Source organism: Caenorhabditis elegans, chromosome IV, assembly GCF_000002985.6.
Source record: "Caenorhabditis elegans chromosome IV".
NCBI lineage: Eukaryota > Metazoa > Nematoda > Chromadorea > Rhabditida > Rhabditidae > Caenorhabditis > Caenorhabditis elegans.
In genome coordinates this window covers 5031550-5046419 of record NC_003282.8, presented here as the reverse complement: position 1 = coordinate 5046419, position 14870 = coordinate 5031550, and the positions used below count along the sequence as shown (strand labels likewise).

Sequence of the window (14870 nt, the reverse complement as noted above, 5' to 3'; positions counted from 1 at the left end):
AATGATTTTTTGCCAGTTATATTATACCAGCAAATGTCTCAAACTTCAAATTTCATGGAGGACATAAGGTACATTTGTATCAGAAAGCTCACAAACACTATTTAAACTTTTTGAGACTTTCTCATCAACAAATTAAAATTAAATTTCCTGATTACTACGGAAGACAAAACAAAGAAATTCTACAGAACCTTGAAATTATCCCCCACCAACTCCCAACCCATTACCTCTTCAAAGGCTTAAAACACCTAAACTACAGTAATCCTACAGTACCCCTACCGTACCACTACAGCACCCTGACATTATTCCCCACAAATTCCCAACCCATTATTTCTTCAAAAGCTTTAAATGAACAACTTGAAACAGAAATTTGAAACAAGAAAGAAACAGAAAAAGAAGAAACCATTTTATTTTGTATTTTTTTGAAATAATTTCAAACAAATATAGCATACTGTACCCCGCCCATGTCTTGGACATATTTTCATGTTTTTTTTCAATATTCTGACTAATATGACTGAGTAAAAGGTCTCACATTATCATTATTTTTTATTAAATTCAACAAAAACCACTTTGTCCGATATGCATATGCACCCCGTAAAACAGTGAAAATTTTTAGAAATTCCGATTCGTTACTGTTTAGAAATTCCGATTCAAAATTAAATTGGAAAAATTCAAACTTTTATGTTATTGTTTGTTCTCTCTTTATCTTTTCCCCTCTCTTTATTTTCCAAATTTCTTTCCCAAAAATTTGTTGGCCAAGAGAATTTTAAATTCCCTCCTCCTGCTCCATATCTTTGATGACCGCACCTCATAACAACTCTCCCCTTTTCGTGTTCATTTTTCTTTTTTCTCTCCCTCTCTTCCTCAAAATCATTTTTTTTTGGAGAAGAACACAACAACCAACCCACTAATTTTCTGTTCAGTTTTACTCTTTTTCAGTTTTTCCAAAAAGAGGCCACGAGAAAGTGATATGCTCAATCGTCTCGAATAGGTTTCGCAAATAATGAGCCCGCCGATCAAAAAGCAATGCTCCGGATGATATCGTTTCTACTATTATTCTACCTTCATCCACCAATTATACAGGCCTACAGTACCACTTTTTCTCGCCTCGAACCGATTTCTACTCGTCTGATTCTAGGCTCTTCTTCATCGTCGACGGCCGACAATCAACGTTGCTACAGTTGTATGTCAAAGTATTACGGTGCCTTGTGGCGTTTTGCTGGCTATACGAGAATCTATCAGGAGCCTGGATTATTTACGGATTCATGCAGGCGAGTTTATTTAGATTAAGACAAATAAAAATTACTGTTTCAAAACAAACTTAATATTGTTTCACAGTTTTCACAGTGATCGGTGAACTTTAAATTTTTTTTCCAAAACTAGAACAAATTATATTTGAAATTCAATTTTGCAAAAAAGCAATCCCACTATTTTCATGTTTTTTGGCAAATTAATCAGAAAAAAGACGAAATCAGCCCATTCAACATTTTAAAACGTATTTTTAAAATTTCACACAAACGTTTTGCCGTTTATTGATTAAATTTAAAACGTATAATGACAAGTAAACTAATTTTTTAAATTAGTTGCTTAAAATCTATCTACCATGCAAAGTGCTGTTTCACCATCTTGAAAAAACGAGTGTAAATTATAGCAGATTTCAATATAATTATCTTTCGGATGTTATTTGAAAACTATTACAGAGATCCGCAAGCTCGTGGATCCGATGTTCCGTCTACTATATGCAAGGAAAAAACGAATTGCGTGACAATGGTAGAAGACTTGAAGATTGGTTAGTTTTTTTTAAATTGAATTAAACAGTCTCGAAAAAATTTCTAATTTTCCATGTTTCTGAAATAATAAATAGCTTGTACACAGTGTTCTGGTAATTTTAAATATTGATATTTATAAATGAATAAATTGCTCAAAATTATAGTGAAACTATAATTTTGATTTTTTCATTAATATTATATGATTCATCAGTAAAGCATTTTTTATAATATATGTTTCACAACGGTGTGAAGCAGTTATCTCAATTTATTTTTATTTAATAAGTAAATTGTTATAAGTGCATTAAATTGTTCAATTTTTCAATGTTTCCTTCATTTTAAAACAAATCTACCCATGCAAATTCATATTGCTACATTATGTTGTTAATTGAATCTTAGAAAGTGAATTAATTTTAAATTTTATCTACAAGATCAAAGCAAATTTATTGAAGTATACTTTGTATCATTATTAATGTTACATTAATGTTCGTGTTAGTAGAATTTAAAATCCAATTTTACATTTATCAACTGCGTGTAACAGTAATGTTTATTAAAATTCCTCCTGATTTTTTTTTCACAATGTTTTGCAAAACATTGAAATTCTTCAGTTTTTTCACACTGCTCTTGATTGCGGTGGCAGGGGTCATCACGAATGTCAAAAATATTCGTGAAATGTGCCAATCACTCAGTGATAACTGATACCTTTCACATGACCCCCTTTCCTGTTTTCTTTTCGAGAAAAAGGGAAGGTTTAGTGAGAGGGCACAGAAGGAAGTACGGCTCAAATTGGCTGGATCCTTTTCTTCAAATAAAATACAATTTCCGAGAGAAAGAGGGTCTTCTCGTGTAGTAAAATATATTTGTAAAGAGGCATTGTTTCAGGAACCGGTGCGAAAGGATATATTCGGGGATGTTGGGGATCTGTTTTTCTATTTGGTTTTAACAGAACTGGTGAGTTATTCGGATTTTGAAAGTTTGGAAAATTAGAGGAGAATTTTAAATTTTTGAACGTGGTGTAGCGAAATTTTTCATTAAAAATGAGCAAATGGAAGGTAAAGACTAAATATAACTTTAAAAACATCGAATTTTTCTAATTTGTTGTATAACAATTTAAAATGTCTGTAATATTTTTGAAATTCTCAAATTTCAGACAATTTTTACCACTAAAGAAACTAATAAAAAATGTAAATGTATCGAATTTTTAGGGTTTCAGCAAATCCCGGCCGGGTTACCAAGCTACTTATTCATTTTTGTGTTACTTTAGTTCAAAATTAAATCAGCGCCCTTCAAACTAAGAATTTATGCAAAAAATCTAAGCCACTTTTACAGTTTATATTTGGAGTATTGTCAAATATTTTGAATGTTTTGAAGATGTCAACATTTAAATCTCTGTGAATTTTTTTTACAATTTCCATGATTTTAGGCCTCAAGAAATAATGTTCTAATAGTAAGCTGTTTGCGAAAAATTTTGATAACATTTTGAAACAGTGAAAATTATTTTCAAATTTGTAGTCGCCCGCATTTCTAAACAAGTACAAGAAAAAATTCCTTTAACTCTTATGTCTTCACTGAAACATTACACCAATTTTTCATTAACTCACCCAATTTCAATTCAATTCCACAAGATATTCTCACTGAAAAGTACAAACGTATTCTCCTGTTTCTTGTACCCACTTTACTAATGACCACTTTTTCGTGCATTTCGTGTGGGAAATTATTGCTAGGCACACTCTCTCTTGTGACTTCTCATGACTCGTTATGAGAAAGAGCAACACCCAAAAAGGGTGAGAAACAAAAGTATCACATACATAAGCATTGCTCGTTTTCACGACTACTCAAAATTAGTCAGGGGAAATTTTGAGAGGGACGGGGGAGTTGGGGATGGTTTGGAAGAAGCTTTGCGTGCCTGTCTTCAAGGCATTGGGTTTGCCACTTACCTTCTCACCTGCAGGCATGCCTAGAATCAAAAATATTTAGTTTCAATTTTCAATTGACCTTTCAAAAAAAGCTTAAAATTATACTTACAAACACCAAAACCAAGCATCTTGTCACATTTTCTAGCTGTAGGCAAGGTAGGTAGGCAGGCAAGTTCAAGGCCAGTTCAAAAACTTAACCCTTAAAATGCGAGGTGTGATAAATGTTTACTGAAAAAGTTTGCTTGCTGGAGTTTTTTGAATTCTTTAAAGTTATAATGCTTTTCACAATTTTTTTGACTAACTTTTTTTAAACTAAAACTGCCAGCAATATTTGTAATTTTCCCAACACAGAAAATCCGTCGAAATTCTTAAAACAAAAATTTTCTAGAAATTACTGTTTCAAATAGTCTATAAAAAATTTCAGGTACGGTAGGTGCATTGGCGGAGCATTCATTCTGTCATACATTCAATTTGACACAGCTTGTTAGCGGTGGACGACCGGAAGAGTCATCTATCAAGTGAGTTGTGTTGGGTGAATAGTGAAAAGTACTTGAAATCCGATGGGCACATGTTCTGATGGATTAAGTATCATCAATTATTGTCTATGACGGAATACACGGGTGCCCTCACTCTTCTTTTAAAACAGATTTCTGCACACTCTTGTCATTAGTGAATTGTTTATTGATGTAATTGTTGGGATAAGATATTTGAAAGAATATTTGAAATTTAATTTATGCATTCAAGAGATATGAAGCTAGGGGGTTTTTTTTTATTATTTCAATTGTTGATGCCAATACGGAGTGAAAATTGAAAATGAACAATTTAAGCAATTAAGCAATTAAACTAAACTTAAATAAACTAAATAAACTTTGAGCAAATAAACTGAAACAGCTTAAATTTCAATAGAATCGACGACGAGAATTATATACTCTTTCCTTGATTTTCTCCCTTTTAAAATTCAATAAAAAGAATATTTAAGCAAAATAGTCGTGTTGTTTTGTGGAAAGTTTGCTAAGATCACAAATACTTTTTCTAGTAGTCTATTTTATTATGACCAAATTTTTAACGACTATTAATATTAAACCATTTTCAAAAGTGAAAGTTTTTTTAAATGAAACTTCCATAACACTTCTCAAAAACTTAGCTTCCTTAATTTTTGTTCCATCATAATTTCAATCAATAACTAAACGGCTCACAAAGTGACGGTTTGTTATTAATTAAAGAAGAAACCGTGTAATTTTAATTTCATTAAAAATCATCTTTGAAAGCTTTAAACTGTCAGTGTTCATTTGAAAAGTTGTGTATAGCTTAAGTTATTAAAATGTATACTTTTTTGAAAAGTTTTTAAAATCTTAAATGGTTCTGGCACGTGTTCTTGATTGGTTTCGGATTCTGCTTCGATTATTTTTTAAATCTAAATTTTCACAATCAGTCAGTTTAGTTTAGCAAATTTTCCGAAGCAAATAAATAAAATTAGTTTTGTTTTTATCAAGAACTGGCGATTATTTTTTGAAATTCGGTGAATTTCCAATTATTAGAAAATCTAATCAATCAACCAATCCAATCAATTAATATATTTTCATAGTTTTCTGTCATCTTAAACTCTTTAAAATTTCAGTGTCTGCTCCTGTCGTGGACCACTTTGCAACGGTTCAACAATCAACACTTCGTCCACGCGGACTACAATTCTTCCAATTCTACTTGCCACTCTCATTGTGATATTTATGTCACTAATTTTCTGAATCAATAGTCTTTTTTTTTTAATTTTCACTGAAAGACCATAAGCACACTTTGACATGAAACCCGGTATTTTGTCTTTCTTGATATTTTCATTAATTGTCCATTTTGGAGAAATCTTATAAATTTATGAAAATTGGTGACTAAAGGCTGCTATTTTTTTGTTTTTGACTTTTTATTCCCTGATAAAATAACTTAGTTTCTCTTTTGAAGAAATTTCGAAACAGTAGATATTTGGGGTTTGTAGAGTGATCACAGTTTTGGATTTTCCCAGATTTCCAGACTGTTCTTCTTATATGTGCGATTTGAATTAATTATTTTTAAAGCAAAATTATGTTTAAAAACCGAAGTTTCAGTTGACGGCAGTTTAGAATACCATGAAAAATTAATCTGACAGGATTTTTTTTCAAAAATTATTAGGAGATATTTATGAATTGAAACTGTTAACTATTGGGAGGAAAATAATATGAAAAATTCCTGAAACCGTTAAAAAAATTTACCAAAATTTTTTCAACCAATTTATTCAATTCACAGAATGAACGCTCTCAGAAATCTCTGTCCTTTATCACAAATCGGCATATCGATACATAAGACTCGACTCGTTCTCCTTACGTGGCAATGGTTCCACATTGACTTTTGGACAGCAGGAGCAGCAACAGAATAAGAGTGGAACAGCACGACGATATGGTGGAAGAAAGATCATTGTTATAATTACCATCCATGTTGGACGATAGAAGTTTACCATTTTTATCAGAAGTGAGCAGACCAGTTCCACCTGAAATAGTAGAGTAATGTAAACTCAAAATAAACAAATTCCAATATTTGCCGAGCACGGTAATTTCGGCATATTCGGCAAATTCGGCAAATTTGCCGTGCACAAACTCCAAAAAATTTGATGTGTTTGGAGCACCAAAACAACTGAATTCTTAACACACATCTGATTTCTGAATAAGTCCCGTGTAGTTTGTCTGTTGCAAATTTCGAAATTTGCCGTGCTCGGCAAACGGCAAATCTACTTTTTCGAAATTTGCCGTACTCAACAAATTCGGCAAATTTGCCGCACACCCCCGGCGCGCACCTCGTGAGATGTATTAAATTACTGTTTCAACTAATTTATAAACATTGGTTGAGGTACCGATGTTTATTTTTGTTGTTTACAATAAAATAATTTTGAAAAGGCGGAACCTTAATCTTCGGATTTGTGCGCAACTGTTCTTAATTCGAGTGTAAAAAAAATGATGTTTCAAAAGAAAGTTAGTTTTCCATTTGAGAAATTTGACAATCATGTTACAATGTGTTTTTATAAAATGTAATAAATTTCAAAGTCTTGGTTAAACTTAGAACAAAAAATAAGAACAAAGAAATATCTGAAACTCACAACTTTCGCGCCACTATTCGAAGTTGGATTGATTTGAAAGATGTAGAAAATTGCTTCAATTACAAATGGAATTAGTGTCAAAAATGGAATAATTATATAGGCAAGTGTCCATGCCAATCTGCTTCTTGCATCTCTTATTTGCATATCAACTGATGTTGCTGCTTCGCCGGGAAGTTCACGCATCGCTACCACGATTGACTGAAAATCAATAAATAAAAGAAGTAAACTTGGAAAAAGCTTACTATAAAGATTTGAATAAATATTGCCAAAAAGCAAATTAGAGTGACCACTCTTGAAGTTGCTGCGAGGACTTTCAGTACAGCTGCTCCATTGAGAGTTGCCACGTAATTAAGAATGCAGATGAAGAATGGAACAATTTGCAATATAAGACAGATCATACTGGAATTTTTTTTTGATTTTCATATCATTTTGCGATTTAATTTTTAAGCTAACTTCGTTGGGAACACATTAATCCTATCTCCGGGCAATGTTGCGATTCGGCCACAATAGAGTAACATCGGCAGCAAAACCATTGTATTGATTGACACGTAATCGTTGATGATACCAACAAAAGCCTTGGTCCAGTTGATATATGATCTAAAAACCAATTTTTGAAACAAAAACAAAAAATCAAGCCACCTAGGGGACTCGAACCCCTGACCTTAAGATTAAAAGTCTCACGCTCTACCAACTGAGCTAAGGAGGCCCAGAATCCTAGATGAAAACAGGCGTTCAGAAGAGCGGGGGGAGAGACAAAAGTGGCCTCCCGCCGTCAAAATGTTTTCCGGAAGCAACTAGAAAAACTCACTCTCTAAAATCCACGGACTCTTGGGCCGAAATGGTGAACATTTCTTGATAAAATGCGATTTCAATGTATATCGTGAACAACTCAGACACGGCTATTGGGATGAAAATTGTGTTGGTGATACTTCTCATATAGTCTTTTTCCATTTTCAAACCCAGAAGCATGATGAGCACAGCGATGGCCACACGTCCGAGCATTATTCCAAGAGATATTATTCTTTTCGGAGTGAAGTATTGATCTGAAAATTGCGAACATTTTTGAACACTCGGAAGATATTATTAGTTAAAAATATGTATTGCAGACATAGGATTTTTGAAACTGTAATATTTTGCAAAATAATTCAATTATAATGTGTTCATAAAACTATGTTTTTTAAGTAAAGCTATATAAATTATGACGAATAGCATAATAAAACATTTTTATTAGGCCTTCCACGTAGGCTCAAAAAATGGCGACCACGCCTGCCTGGTATGTTTGACTCCCAGCTAAAATTTCTGCAAATTTCTCAAAATGTGAATATGAAAAATGACAAATCGAACCGCTAGATTCAGAAAAGGCACTCTTCAAAGGAGGACGTGAGCTTGGTACGCGCCTGACAGTCAGGTAAGTCTAAGTTTCTAGATTCGAAAATTTAATATCAAAAATTAAATCAAAAATGTTTTAATTGACTAGGGATTTTTTCATGTAGGCTTCAAAACGCCTGCCTGACCTTAAGGAGACCGTCGTCTGTTTTGTGCCTCAAACCATGCCTTATTCTAAAACTCATTGGAATGTGAAACTTAAAATTTTGTAAATTCGTGAACAGGCAAGGAACCAGAAGTCGGTAGGCTTCAGGTAGGCACCAGGCCCTGAAACTGCGCCTATCTATCATAAAACCCTTACCACAAAAAAATTCTGTGCATAATGGATAAACACGTGACGTTGATCTAATTGTCGTCACATCCAAATCAGTATCATACAGATCCAAATCCAAGTTTGAGAATGTCGATGTGATTATATCCGACATATTTAGTTATATACCTGAAACTAAAAATAATAAAAGTGGCTGAAATAGTCTGAAAAACAAATGGCAAATATATATCAAATCAAGGGTTTTTTCCTATATTAAATTAGAAAATTTAGTGATCATTGAGTATATAAGAAAAAAAACTGGAACAAAACATATGACGTGTGGGAGTGAGAGAAGTTATTCATGACACTTTGCTTTTTTTTCATTCGGAAACTGCAAATCCAGAGAGTTATCATATGACATTGCAAAACCTCTGAAAGTCAATTTCCTGATGGTGTCTAAAAATCAAAGTGACACTGTGAAAACTGCAAGAGATCTGCATTAAAGTTGAATGAAACAAAGTTATCGGTGTTTAAAAACGGTGTCAAATTACATTTTTTACCGTTTCAGTAGTTCTATAAAATTTTTTGTCATCGTACAAATAGGCAATGCGTAATGCATACAAACATTTAGCAAAAATTATTTTTTATAGAGTTTTAGTTAACTTTTGAAAATAAACAAAACTAGTTAAAACTTAAAGATTTTTCAAGTGAGTTTGACCAGAAACTGAAAAAAATTCACAGTATCCGATTTAAAACTAGCAATTACCAAACTCCTATGTACGTCAATTACAGATAATTTTGCACCTGTTCTTCTTCTTTTTCTTATAGTCTTTTAACATCAACACTAAACAAGATTCAGCTGCTCAATTTCAAGATTTTTCTACTTGATTGAGCAACTTGCGTCATTTTTCTTGAACTCATCAATGCAGAAAGAATAATTGGAATGGAATATTTGTGAAAATCAGAAACAGAATATTAAGTCACCACTCCAAAAAAATTACTACATAGAAAAAAAATAAATAAAAAGCTTATGTACTTTTTGAAACAGTCAACAATTTTTCAACTTTAAAATAAAATATTTCGCTTTCTGAATTGTTTTGTTTTCTATAAATAGATTTTTAAATAACAAAGTAAAAATGAGCCGTATTCTCATGAGATCAGATTTTTCAAAAATTCAAATAATGCCTCTCTCACAAAAACTAGAAAAAAAAAGAAAATTATCTATGATTAAAAAAGTGGTGAGCTGGGCAATTGCGAAAAAAAATCTGATTCAGAATGCGCCAGGTGTGATTCGAATTTGATTAGAACTTGAAAGAAGGAGAACAAGTTTGAGTTACCATTGGCAACTAGGAACAAATTTTCAGTTTTCAGTTGTCCAACTTTTCACGAATTGACTTGTGATTCGAAGAACGGAAACCAGGAAATGGACAGAGGAAATGAATTCAATAATAGTTTGCAAATGAATTTTGAAATATATGCAGTATTCGAAACAGAGTCGGCATACTACAACGTTTTTAAGTAGGCAGGCAGGCATTCGTACCTGCCTACCAAAAATTTTTCTATTTTGTTTTGCTTCTGAATTTTTGTTATTGCACAATATAGGTTTACACATCATTCTTTCAATTAATGGAAAACTCGATTGACAAGATTAGTTAATGACTAAAAAAGAGCGAAAAACGTAAAAGCACAAGTTGTGTTATACTTCAATGGTTTCAGAAACGGTAATTTTTTTCTTTAAAAAAATCTCGCTGAGAAACCTATACTAGCGTTTTTTCTGAATATACTATGTTTTTATTCAATTTTCATCTTATTTGTGTACACAGGAAATTAGCCAATTTCAGATGATCAAAAAACACATTTTTGTTGTTATAAAATTAAAAATGTTATGAAGAAATTACTAAATTGCATGCATTTTTCGGGTGAATTTGTTTTTGAATTTTTATAAACTTTTTTGACTAACAATAAGGTAAGCTGTTTCAAGTTGAAAAACCAGAATATAAAACTTGTAAAGTTTTCGAGTTTTTCTAATTCAAGAAGCAATAAAAATTTAAATTATTTCTGTGATGTTTCAGAAACTCCATTTTAAATAAATTGTATTATAGTCTGTATTGATTCTGTACTTTTGAAGTTGATATTTCAGTGAATTGTAAAATGAGAATCAAGACCGGAGCATAACTATAGAAAAATGGTATGACACAATAGTATGTATAACAGGGGTGTGCGGCAAATCTCAAAATTTGCCGAGCTCGGCAAATTCGGCAAATCTCTTTTTTCAATATTTGCCGAGCACGGCAAATTCGGCAAATTTGCCGTGCTTAACAAACTCGGAAAAATTTGATATTTTTAATGTTTTTTGGAGCACCAAAACTACTGAATTCTTAACACACATCTGGTTTCTGAATAAGTTCCGCGTAGTATGTCTGTTTAAGCATCAAAATAGCTCAATTTTGTGTCATTTTACTAAATTTTTGGCTAAAAAATGAATAGTTTTAGTCAAAATTGTACTGTCAAATTTTTGACGTGTGCGGCAAATTTCGAAATTTGCCGAGCTCGGCAAATTCGGCAAATCTACTTTTTTGAAATTTGCCGTGTTCGGCAAATTCGGCAAATTTGCCGAGCTCGACAAACGGCAAATTCGGCAAATTCGGCAAATTTGCCGCACACCCCTGATGTATAACAAACAAAATTAAAATCGGTGCGAATTTCCAACTGTTTCGTTAACTTTTTTTTTTGAGAAAAGGAACCACATTTTTGCTAGCAAGGCTTCTATCGTTTGCATTTCAAAACAAATCTACACGTTTAGGAAACCACCAACTTAAAAAAAATTTGAGTTTTAACTTTCGAGTATAAGGGACAAAAAAAGTTGTTAGATTGCCTTTAAAAAAATTCAAAAAAAAATTCAGAAAATCCAGACAACTTCCCCACCAATCTCTATCCAAACCGGAGATTGGATTGCAAGTTATTGAAAATACGCAGGCTCTCTGGGAACTCGTAAAAAATCACACAGAATGAATTAATGAAAAAAAATCCGAAAACAACGAAGTTGTCGAAAATGAATCAGATTTTTTTTTCCGCGGAGCACCGAGCACGCACCGCTTGATTAGATTTGAGAAATAGAAAAGTGTGAGATAATAAGAGCCTGATGGAGACTGGTTGAAACTGACAATTAGTTTTTCGCCATGTTTCAAAAATTGAGTTACAGTAGGAAAATCAAACATTAAAATTCAATTTCTATTTTCAAGAAACTAAATTTTCAATCAATCTGGTTTTCAGGTCAATGCCCAACACTTTGGTAGCAGCCGACATTTTTTGTGGCTCCCATTTATAAATTTGAACTCTCCAAATTCAAATGATAAGAAGGGTATGCTCACAGTGTTTTGTGAATTAAAAAAAGTTTCAATACGAATATTTAACCTGGAAAAGATCAAAAAACTGTTTTTAAAAATAAAATCTCTAGTTACATTTTACAAGAATGACCTGTTTGAGACTTTTGGCAGCCAAACGCTTCGGCAAAACGTCATACTGTTTTCTCTGCAATTTTCAGCTACTAAGATACATAAGAATTTATCATAATGAATTGTTACCGCTTACAAAGGTTTTTTAATTGAGTCAGAAAAACAAAGCAATATTATTTAAAATGAATACAGTGTATATGTAAAACCTGAAACAGGAAATTATTAAAACTACACACAGATCTAGTTTAAGCTAATAAGGTCATCAACAAGCTGACTTCCTAATTTGAACTTTCTTAATTATTTCAATGAAATTTTTCGTTTAATCGTAGATACTAGAAAATGCTAAATTCAATAAGTCAGTGAAACATTCGATCATATTTTTTCAAATAAATAAAATTCAGTATTTTGTTGTTTCAAAGTATTTTTGTAGTTTTGCTTTTTAGTACCTGCTAGTTTCTGAGAATGCTCGTGCAAATGTTTGAATGTTTGACCAGATTTAATTTCAGCGTGAAAGCGAACTTTAGCCGCGGAATAGAACATTGAACTATGGGGAAAGCGTAGTTATTTGGAGGTGTGTGAAAGCAACGAAAATTTATCTCAATTTTTTCCGGAATTGAGAGAAAACTTCTTTTGAAAAAAGTTGCCTGAGAAACTGTTTATTTAACCAAAGTATGTATATTGATTATATTGGTAAAGAAAACTAGGAAACTTATTTTTAGAAACAGTGATTTTATCGGAAATTATGGAAAACTTCAATTTCCCTCCGGAAAAAAAACGAATGTTTCGTTTTTCGATTTTCAAAAAAAAATCGACAAACCAGCACTTTTCTCCGGAACCTAGCTCCAGCAAAAACAAAAATTTTTTACCACAGTTTTGAAACAATATTGAAACAATATTTTTAAAAATTGATTAACTTGAATTTATTTAGAAAATACCACCAGTATTGGGCGACAGAGGGCTCACCTACATGTTTGCCTACTTGCCTACTTGCCTACATGCTTATGTGCCCAGCTTTACCTACGTGACCACCCGTTTTTGCCAATCACAAAAATAAATAAAATTTGAAATAAGGAAGTTCGCGTGAAATTCTAATTTTTTATTCGGACCAATTCCAACGCCTATCAGATTTATCAATTTTTCAATCATTACGAATCAATCAATCACCACTTGAAATCAAATTAGTCTTCTTCTCACTCTCCATATCATCAACTCATTCTTCTGAAACAATGGTCGCTTCACCACATCGTAACTCAACAAATGATCTTCTCATGCCACTTGTAAGTTGTCAAGACGTAGTCAAGAGTCCGAGGAAAGCAAGAAAAATGCGCTAATCATATTTTCTGCTATCTTTGAAACAGTGATTTTTGTTTTTCATTTTTTTTTACAGCTCGGAAAACGCATTCGCCTCGGAGATCACGTGTACAAAATGTGCGATTCCATCGCGACAGGACCGTTTTCATCGGTGTTTCTAGTGGAGAAGGATGGTATTCCTTATGCTATGAAAGTGGAATCACAGAGCAAATGCTTACGGCCAGTGCTTAAGGTAGGCGCTCCGGATAAAAATGAAGGTCATCGCAAAAAAAGTGAAAAAAAAAACTACTGTTTCAGTTATTACTTGAAGCTATATGCTAACGGGTCGCATTATTGTTCTGCCTATATTTTCCAATTTTTTTTTTCAGCTGGATCATGCAGTTCTGCGTGCCCTCGGCCACCAGTCTGGCTTCCCATCACTCACATCAGCTGGTCGCACTGAAAACTTCAAATACGTTGTGATGCAACTCGTCGGTCCAGATCTCTCGATGCTTCTCGAATTTGCTCCTCAGCAACGTTTCACGTCATCAACTGTCTACAAGATTGCTCTTCAAACTTTGGATCGTCTTCGCGTACTTCATGAAGCTGGGTGGCTCAACCGGGACGTTAAAGCTCAAAATTTTGCGGTGGGACTGGGAGAGGAGAGCAGCATCGTGTATATGCTTGATTTCGGATTAACTCGCAAATATCTGTGAGTAGTCATCGATAACGGAATAGCTAATGACAACGAAATGGTGAAACATTTTAAATAGAGTAGTAGAAACATTTAGAATTGGAAGTTCGAATACATGAGATTTGAAATTATTTTTAAAGCTGAGTTCCGTTCTTGGGCTTTTGCTGTCAGAAAAAAACCATCATGGCCCAGAGAGCCTGTTAATTAATAACAGTTTACAAGCCTAAAAAACAATAATTCCAACAATTTCAGTGAGCACAACGGTAGTCGCAGTCTTCTCCGTCCGCATGGTCCATCTGTTGGCACATTTCCATATGCTCCACTAGCATCTCTCGGCTTCTGTGATCAATCACCAATCGATGATATTGAAGGATGGTTGTACATGATTGTTCATTTATTGAAAGGTGGACTCCCGTGGCACAACTCGAAAAGAGCCCTGAATCTGCCAAAAGTCAGAGAATGGAAAATGTATTGTCGTCGTCCGGGTGGCAAGCATTATTTATTCGCAGGCATTCCGAAAGGATGGGCTGATATTTTCGACGTTATTGTCAACACCGCGTGAGCTATTTTTGTCTCTTGTAAAATTTTGTATTTATTTTGAAATAGTTAAAAAGTTTTACATTAAATTAGATCTAAAATAAATAAAACTCTTATAAAAATTAATTTTCAGCCCCCACGAGACACCAGACTACAACAAAATTGCCAACATGGTTCTGTCAATTGCTAGAAATGAGCTTATCGACTTGACGGCTCCATTTGACTGGCAAGTCAACCCAGTTCTTCGTTCTTTGGTTCGACTCGGACCATTAAGCTGTGGTGAGCTCACCCGCATTCCGATGAGCAGCATGGCAGCAACTCCATTTACCGATCAAATCCTTCTCAACTCTATTGGATCTCCGCTGGAATCTTATTGAAGGAAAATTCTTACTAGCCACTTGAATAAAATGAACACATGAAATATGTTATAAAAATTTACTGTTTCAAATTTTAATTTAATTTGG

General features: G+C 33.3%; 3 protein-coding genes and 37 non-coding genes across 41 annotated transcripts; 21 read left to right on the top strand and 19 right to left on the bottom strand.

The window, feature by feature from the left end:
• The first annotated feature begins 930 nt into the window (after nt 1–930).
• hot-9 (Homolog of Odr-2 (Two)) lies at nt 931–5575 on the top strand. 2 transcript variants are annotated; one of them, NM_001306843.3, is made up of 6 exons: nt 931–1087; nt 1136–1268; nt 1698–1786; nt 2646–2714; nt 4104–4197; nt 5298–5575. In NM_001306843.3, exons 1-6 carry the CDS (start codon nt 1024–1026, stop codon nt 5419–5421), a joined length of 573 nt encoding a protein of 190 aa, NP_001293772.1. In that variant the 5' UTR covers nt 931–1023; the 3' UTR covers nt 5422–5575. The 2 variants fall into 2 exon arrangements, with proteins under 2 accessions (NP_001293772.1, NP_001033392.1); NM_001038303.5 differs by having other exon boundaries at nt 931–1268; nt 5298–5561.
• On the top strand, nt 976–996 carry 21ur-15004. Its single transcript, NR_053478.1, has one exon.
• 21ur-6626 lies at nt 1659–1679 on the top strand. The gene has a single exon (NR_053477.1).
• On the top strand, nt 1722–1742 carry 21ur-3113. The gene has a single exon (NR_053476.1).
• Nucleotides 2046–2066, top strand: 21ur-11257. Its single transcript, NR_053475.1, has one exon.
• Nucleotides 2238–2258, bottom strand: 21ur-8407. Its single transcript, NR_053474.1, has one exon.
• 21ur-11022 lies at nt 3271–3291 on the bottom strand. Its single transcript, NR_053473.1, has one exon.
• 21ur-6645 lies at nt 3275–3295 on the bottom strand. The gene has a single exon (NR_053472.1).
• On the top strand, nt 4119–4139 carry 21ur-10662. Its single transcript, NR_053471.1, has one exon.
• On the top strand, nt 4753–4773 carry 21ur-10797. The gene has a single exon (NR_053470.1).
• Nucleotides 4846–4866, bottom strand: 21ur-11017. Its single transcript, NR_053469.1, has one exon.
• Nucleotides 5053–5073, top strand: 21ur-6624. Its single transcript, NR_053468.1, has one exon.
• 21ur-13233 lies at nt 5056–5076 on the top strand. Its single transcript, NR_053467.1, has one exon.
• Nucleotides 5576–5835: 260 nt separating the features above from the next.
• 21ur-9565 lies at nt 5836–5856 on the bottom strand. The gene has a single exon (NR_053466.1).
• Nucleotides 5857–5921: 65 nt separating this feature from the next.
• On the bottom strand, nt 5922–8631 carry dgs-1 (G_PROTEIN_RECEP_F1_2 domain-containing protein). The gene is made up of 6 exons (NM_068308.3): nt 8482–8631; nt 7603–7837; nt 7248–7391; nt 7037–7193; nt 6795–6992; nt 5922–6191 (listed from the first exon to the last, which is right to left on the bottom strand). Exons 1-6 carry the CDS (start codon nt 8603–8605, stop codon nt 5982–5984), a joined length of 1068 nt encoding a protein of 355 aa, NP_500709.1. The 5' UTR covers nt 8606–8631; the 3' UTR covers nt 5922–5981.
• Nucleotides 6562–6582, top strand: 21ur-13812. The gene has a single exon (NR_053465.1).
• 21ur-8287 lies at nt 6748–6768 on the top strand. The gene has a single exon (NR_053464.1).
• Nucleotides 7409–7503, top strand: C09B9.80. Its single transcript, NR_053463.1, has one exon. It is a non-coding gene; the product is annotated as an Unclassified non-coding RNA C09B9.80 (non-coding RNA).
• On the bottom strand, nt 7428–7500 carry C09B9.t1. Its single transcript has one exon. It is a non-coding gene; the product is annotated as a tRNA-Lys (tRNA).
• Nucleotides 7854–7874, bottom strand: 21ur-4266. Its single transcript, NR_053462.1, has one exon.
• On the bottom strand, nt 8560–8580 carry 21ur-9884. The gene has a single exon (NR_053461.1).
• A 406-nt stretch (nt 8632–9037) lies between the features above and the next one.
• On the top strand, nt 9038–9058 carry 21ur-9855. Its single transcript, NR_053460.1, has one exon.
• Nucleotides 9059–9857: 799 nt separating this feature from the next.
• Nucleotides 9858–9878, bottom strand: 21ur-9914. The gene has a single exon (NR_053459.1).
• A 207-nt stretch (nt 9879–10085) lies between these two features.
• 21ur-11312 lies at nt 10086–10106 on the bottom strand. The gene has a single exon (NR_053458.1).
• Nucleotides 10107–10539: 433 nt separating this feature from the next.
• On the top strand, nt 10540–10560 carry 21ur-6548. Its single transcript, NR_053457.1, has one exon.
• A 625-nt stretch (nt 10561–11185) lies between these two features.
• Nucleotides 11186–11206, top strand: 21ur-1626. Its single transcript, NR_053456.1, has one exon.
• An 828-nt stretch (nt 11207–12034) lies between these two features.
• Nucleotides 12035–12055, bottom strand: 21ur-2652. Its single transcript, NR_053455.1, has one exon.
• Nucleotides 12056–12059: 4 nt separating this feature from the next.
• Nucleotides 12060–12080, top strand: 21ur-15180. Its single transcript, NR_053454.1, has one exon.
• Nucleotides 12081–12186: 106 nt separating this feature from the next.
• 21ur-13663 lies at nt 12187–12207 on the bottom strand. Its single transcript, NR_053453.1, has one exon.
• On the bottom strand, nt 12188–12208 carry 21ur-7843. The gene has a single exon (NR_053452.1).
• Nucleotides 12209–12338: 130 nt separating this feature from the next.
• 21ur-13993 lies at nt 12339–12359 on the top strand. The gene has a single exon (NR_053451.1).
• Nucleotides 12360–12542: 183 nt separating this feature from the next.
• 21ur-15281 lies at nt 12543–12563 on the bottom strand. Its single transcript, NR_053450.1, has one exon.
• A 145-nt stretch (nt 12564–12708) lies between these two features.
• Nucleotides 12709–12729, top strand: 21ur-13860. The gene has a single exon (NR_053449.1).
• On the bottom strand, nt 12710–12730 carry 21ur-1427. Its single transcript, NR_053448.1, has one exon.
• A 313-nt stretch (nt 12731–13043) lies between these two features.
• spe-55 (Protein kinase domain-containing protein) lies at nt 13044–14824 on the top strand. Its single transcript, NM_068307.5, has 5 exons — nt 13044–13162; nt 13273–13428; nt 13565–13887; nt 14122–14427; nt 14540–14824. Exons 1-5 carry the CDS (start codon nt 13112–13114, stop codon nt 14781–14783), a joined length of 1080 nt encoding a protein of 359 aa, NP_500708.1. The 5' UTR covers nt 13044–13111; the 3' UTR covers nt 14784–14824.
• On the top strand, nt 13116–13136 carry 21ur-15014. The gene has a single exon (NR_053447.1).
• 21ur-7879 lies at nt 13178–13198 on the bottom strand. Its single transcript, NR_053446.1, has one exon.
• Nucleotides 13531–13551, top strand: 21ur-1192. The gene has a single exon (NR_053445.1).
• 21ur-3393 lies at nt 13896–13916 on the bottom strand. The gene has a single exon (NR_053444.1).
• On the bottom strand, nt 13897–13917 carry 21ur-14544. The gene has a single exon (NR_053443.1).
• Nucleotides 14825–14870: the final 46 nt, after the last annotated feature.

What these genes read in the sequence shown, in the direction of transcription:
- spe-55 (NM_068307.5), top strand. Translation starts at nt 13,112, where the DNA reads ATGGTCGCTTCACCACATCGTAACTCAACAAATGATCTTCTCATGCCA. An exon ending in GCTTACGGCCAGTGCTTAAG is followed by an intron (nt 13,429 to 13,564) that starts GTAGGCGCTCCG and finishes TTTTTTTTTCAG; the next exon opens with CTGGATCATGCAGTTCTGCG. An exon ending in GGATTAACTCGCAAATATCT is followed by an intron (nt 13,888 to 14,121) that starts GTGAGTAGTCAT and finishes CAACAATTTCAG; the next exon opens with TGAGCACAACGGTAGTCGCA.
- hot-9 (NM_001038303.5), top strand. Translation starts at nt 1,024, where the DNA reads ATGCTCCGGATGATATCGTTTCTACTATTATTCTACCTTCATCCACCA. An exon ending in GGTAGAAGACTTGAAGATTG is followed by an intron (nt 1,787 to 2,645) that starts GTTAGTTTTTTT and finishes GCATTGTTTCAG; the next exon opens with GAACCGGTGCGAAAGGATAT. An exon ending in CCGGAAGAGTCATCTATCAA is followed by an intron (nt 4,198 to 5,297) that starts GTGAGTTGTGTT and finishes TTAAAATTTCAG; the next exon opens with TGTCTGCTCCTGTCGTGGAC.
- dgs-1 (NM_068308.3), bottom strand. Translation starts at nt 8,605, where the DNA reads ATGTCGGATATAATCACATCGACATTCTCAAACTTGGATTTGGATCTG. An exon ending in ATGCACAGAATTTTTTTGTG is followed by an intron (nt 7,838 to 8,481) that starts GTAAGGGTTTTA and finishes CGCAATTTTCAG; the next exon opens with ATCAATACTTCACTCCGAAA. An exon ending in TATTTATTCAAATCTTTATA is followed by an intron (nt 6,993 to 7,036) that starts GTAAGCTTTTTC and finishes ATTGATTTTCAG; the next exon opens with TCAATCGTGGTAGCGATGCG.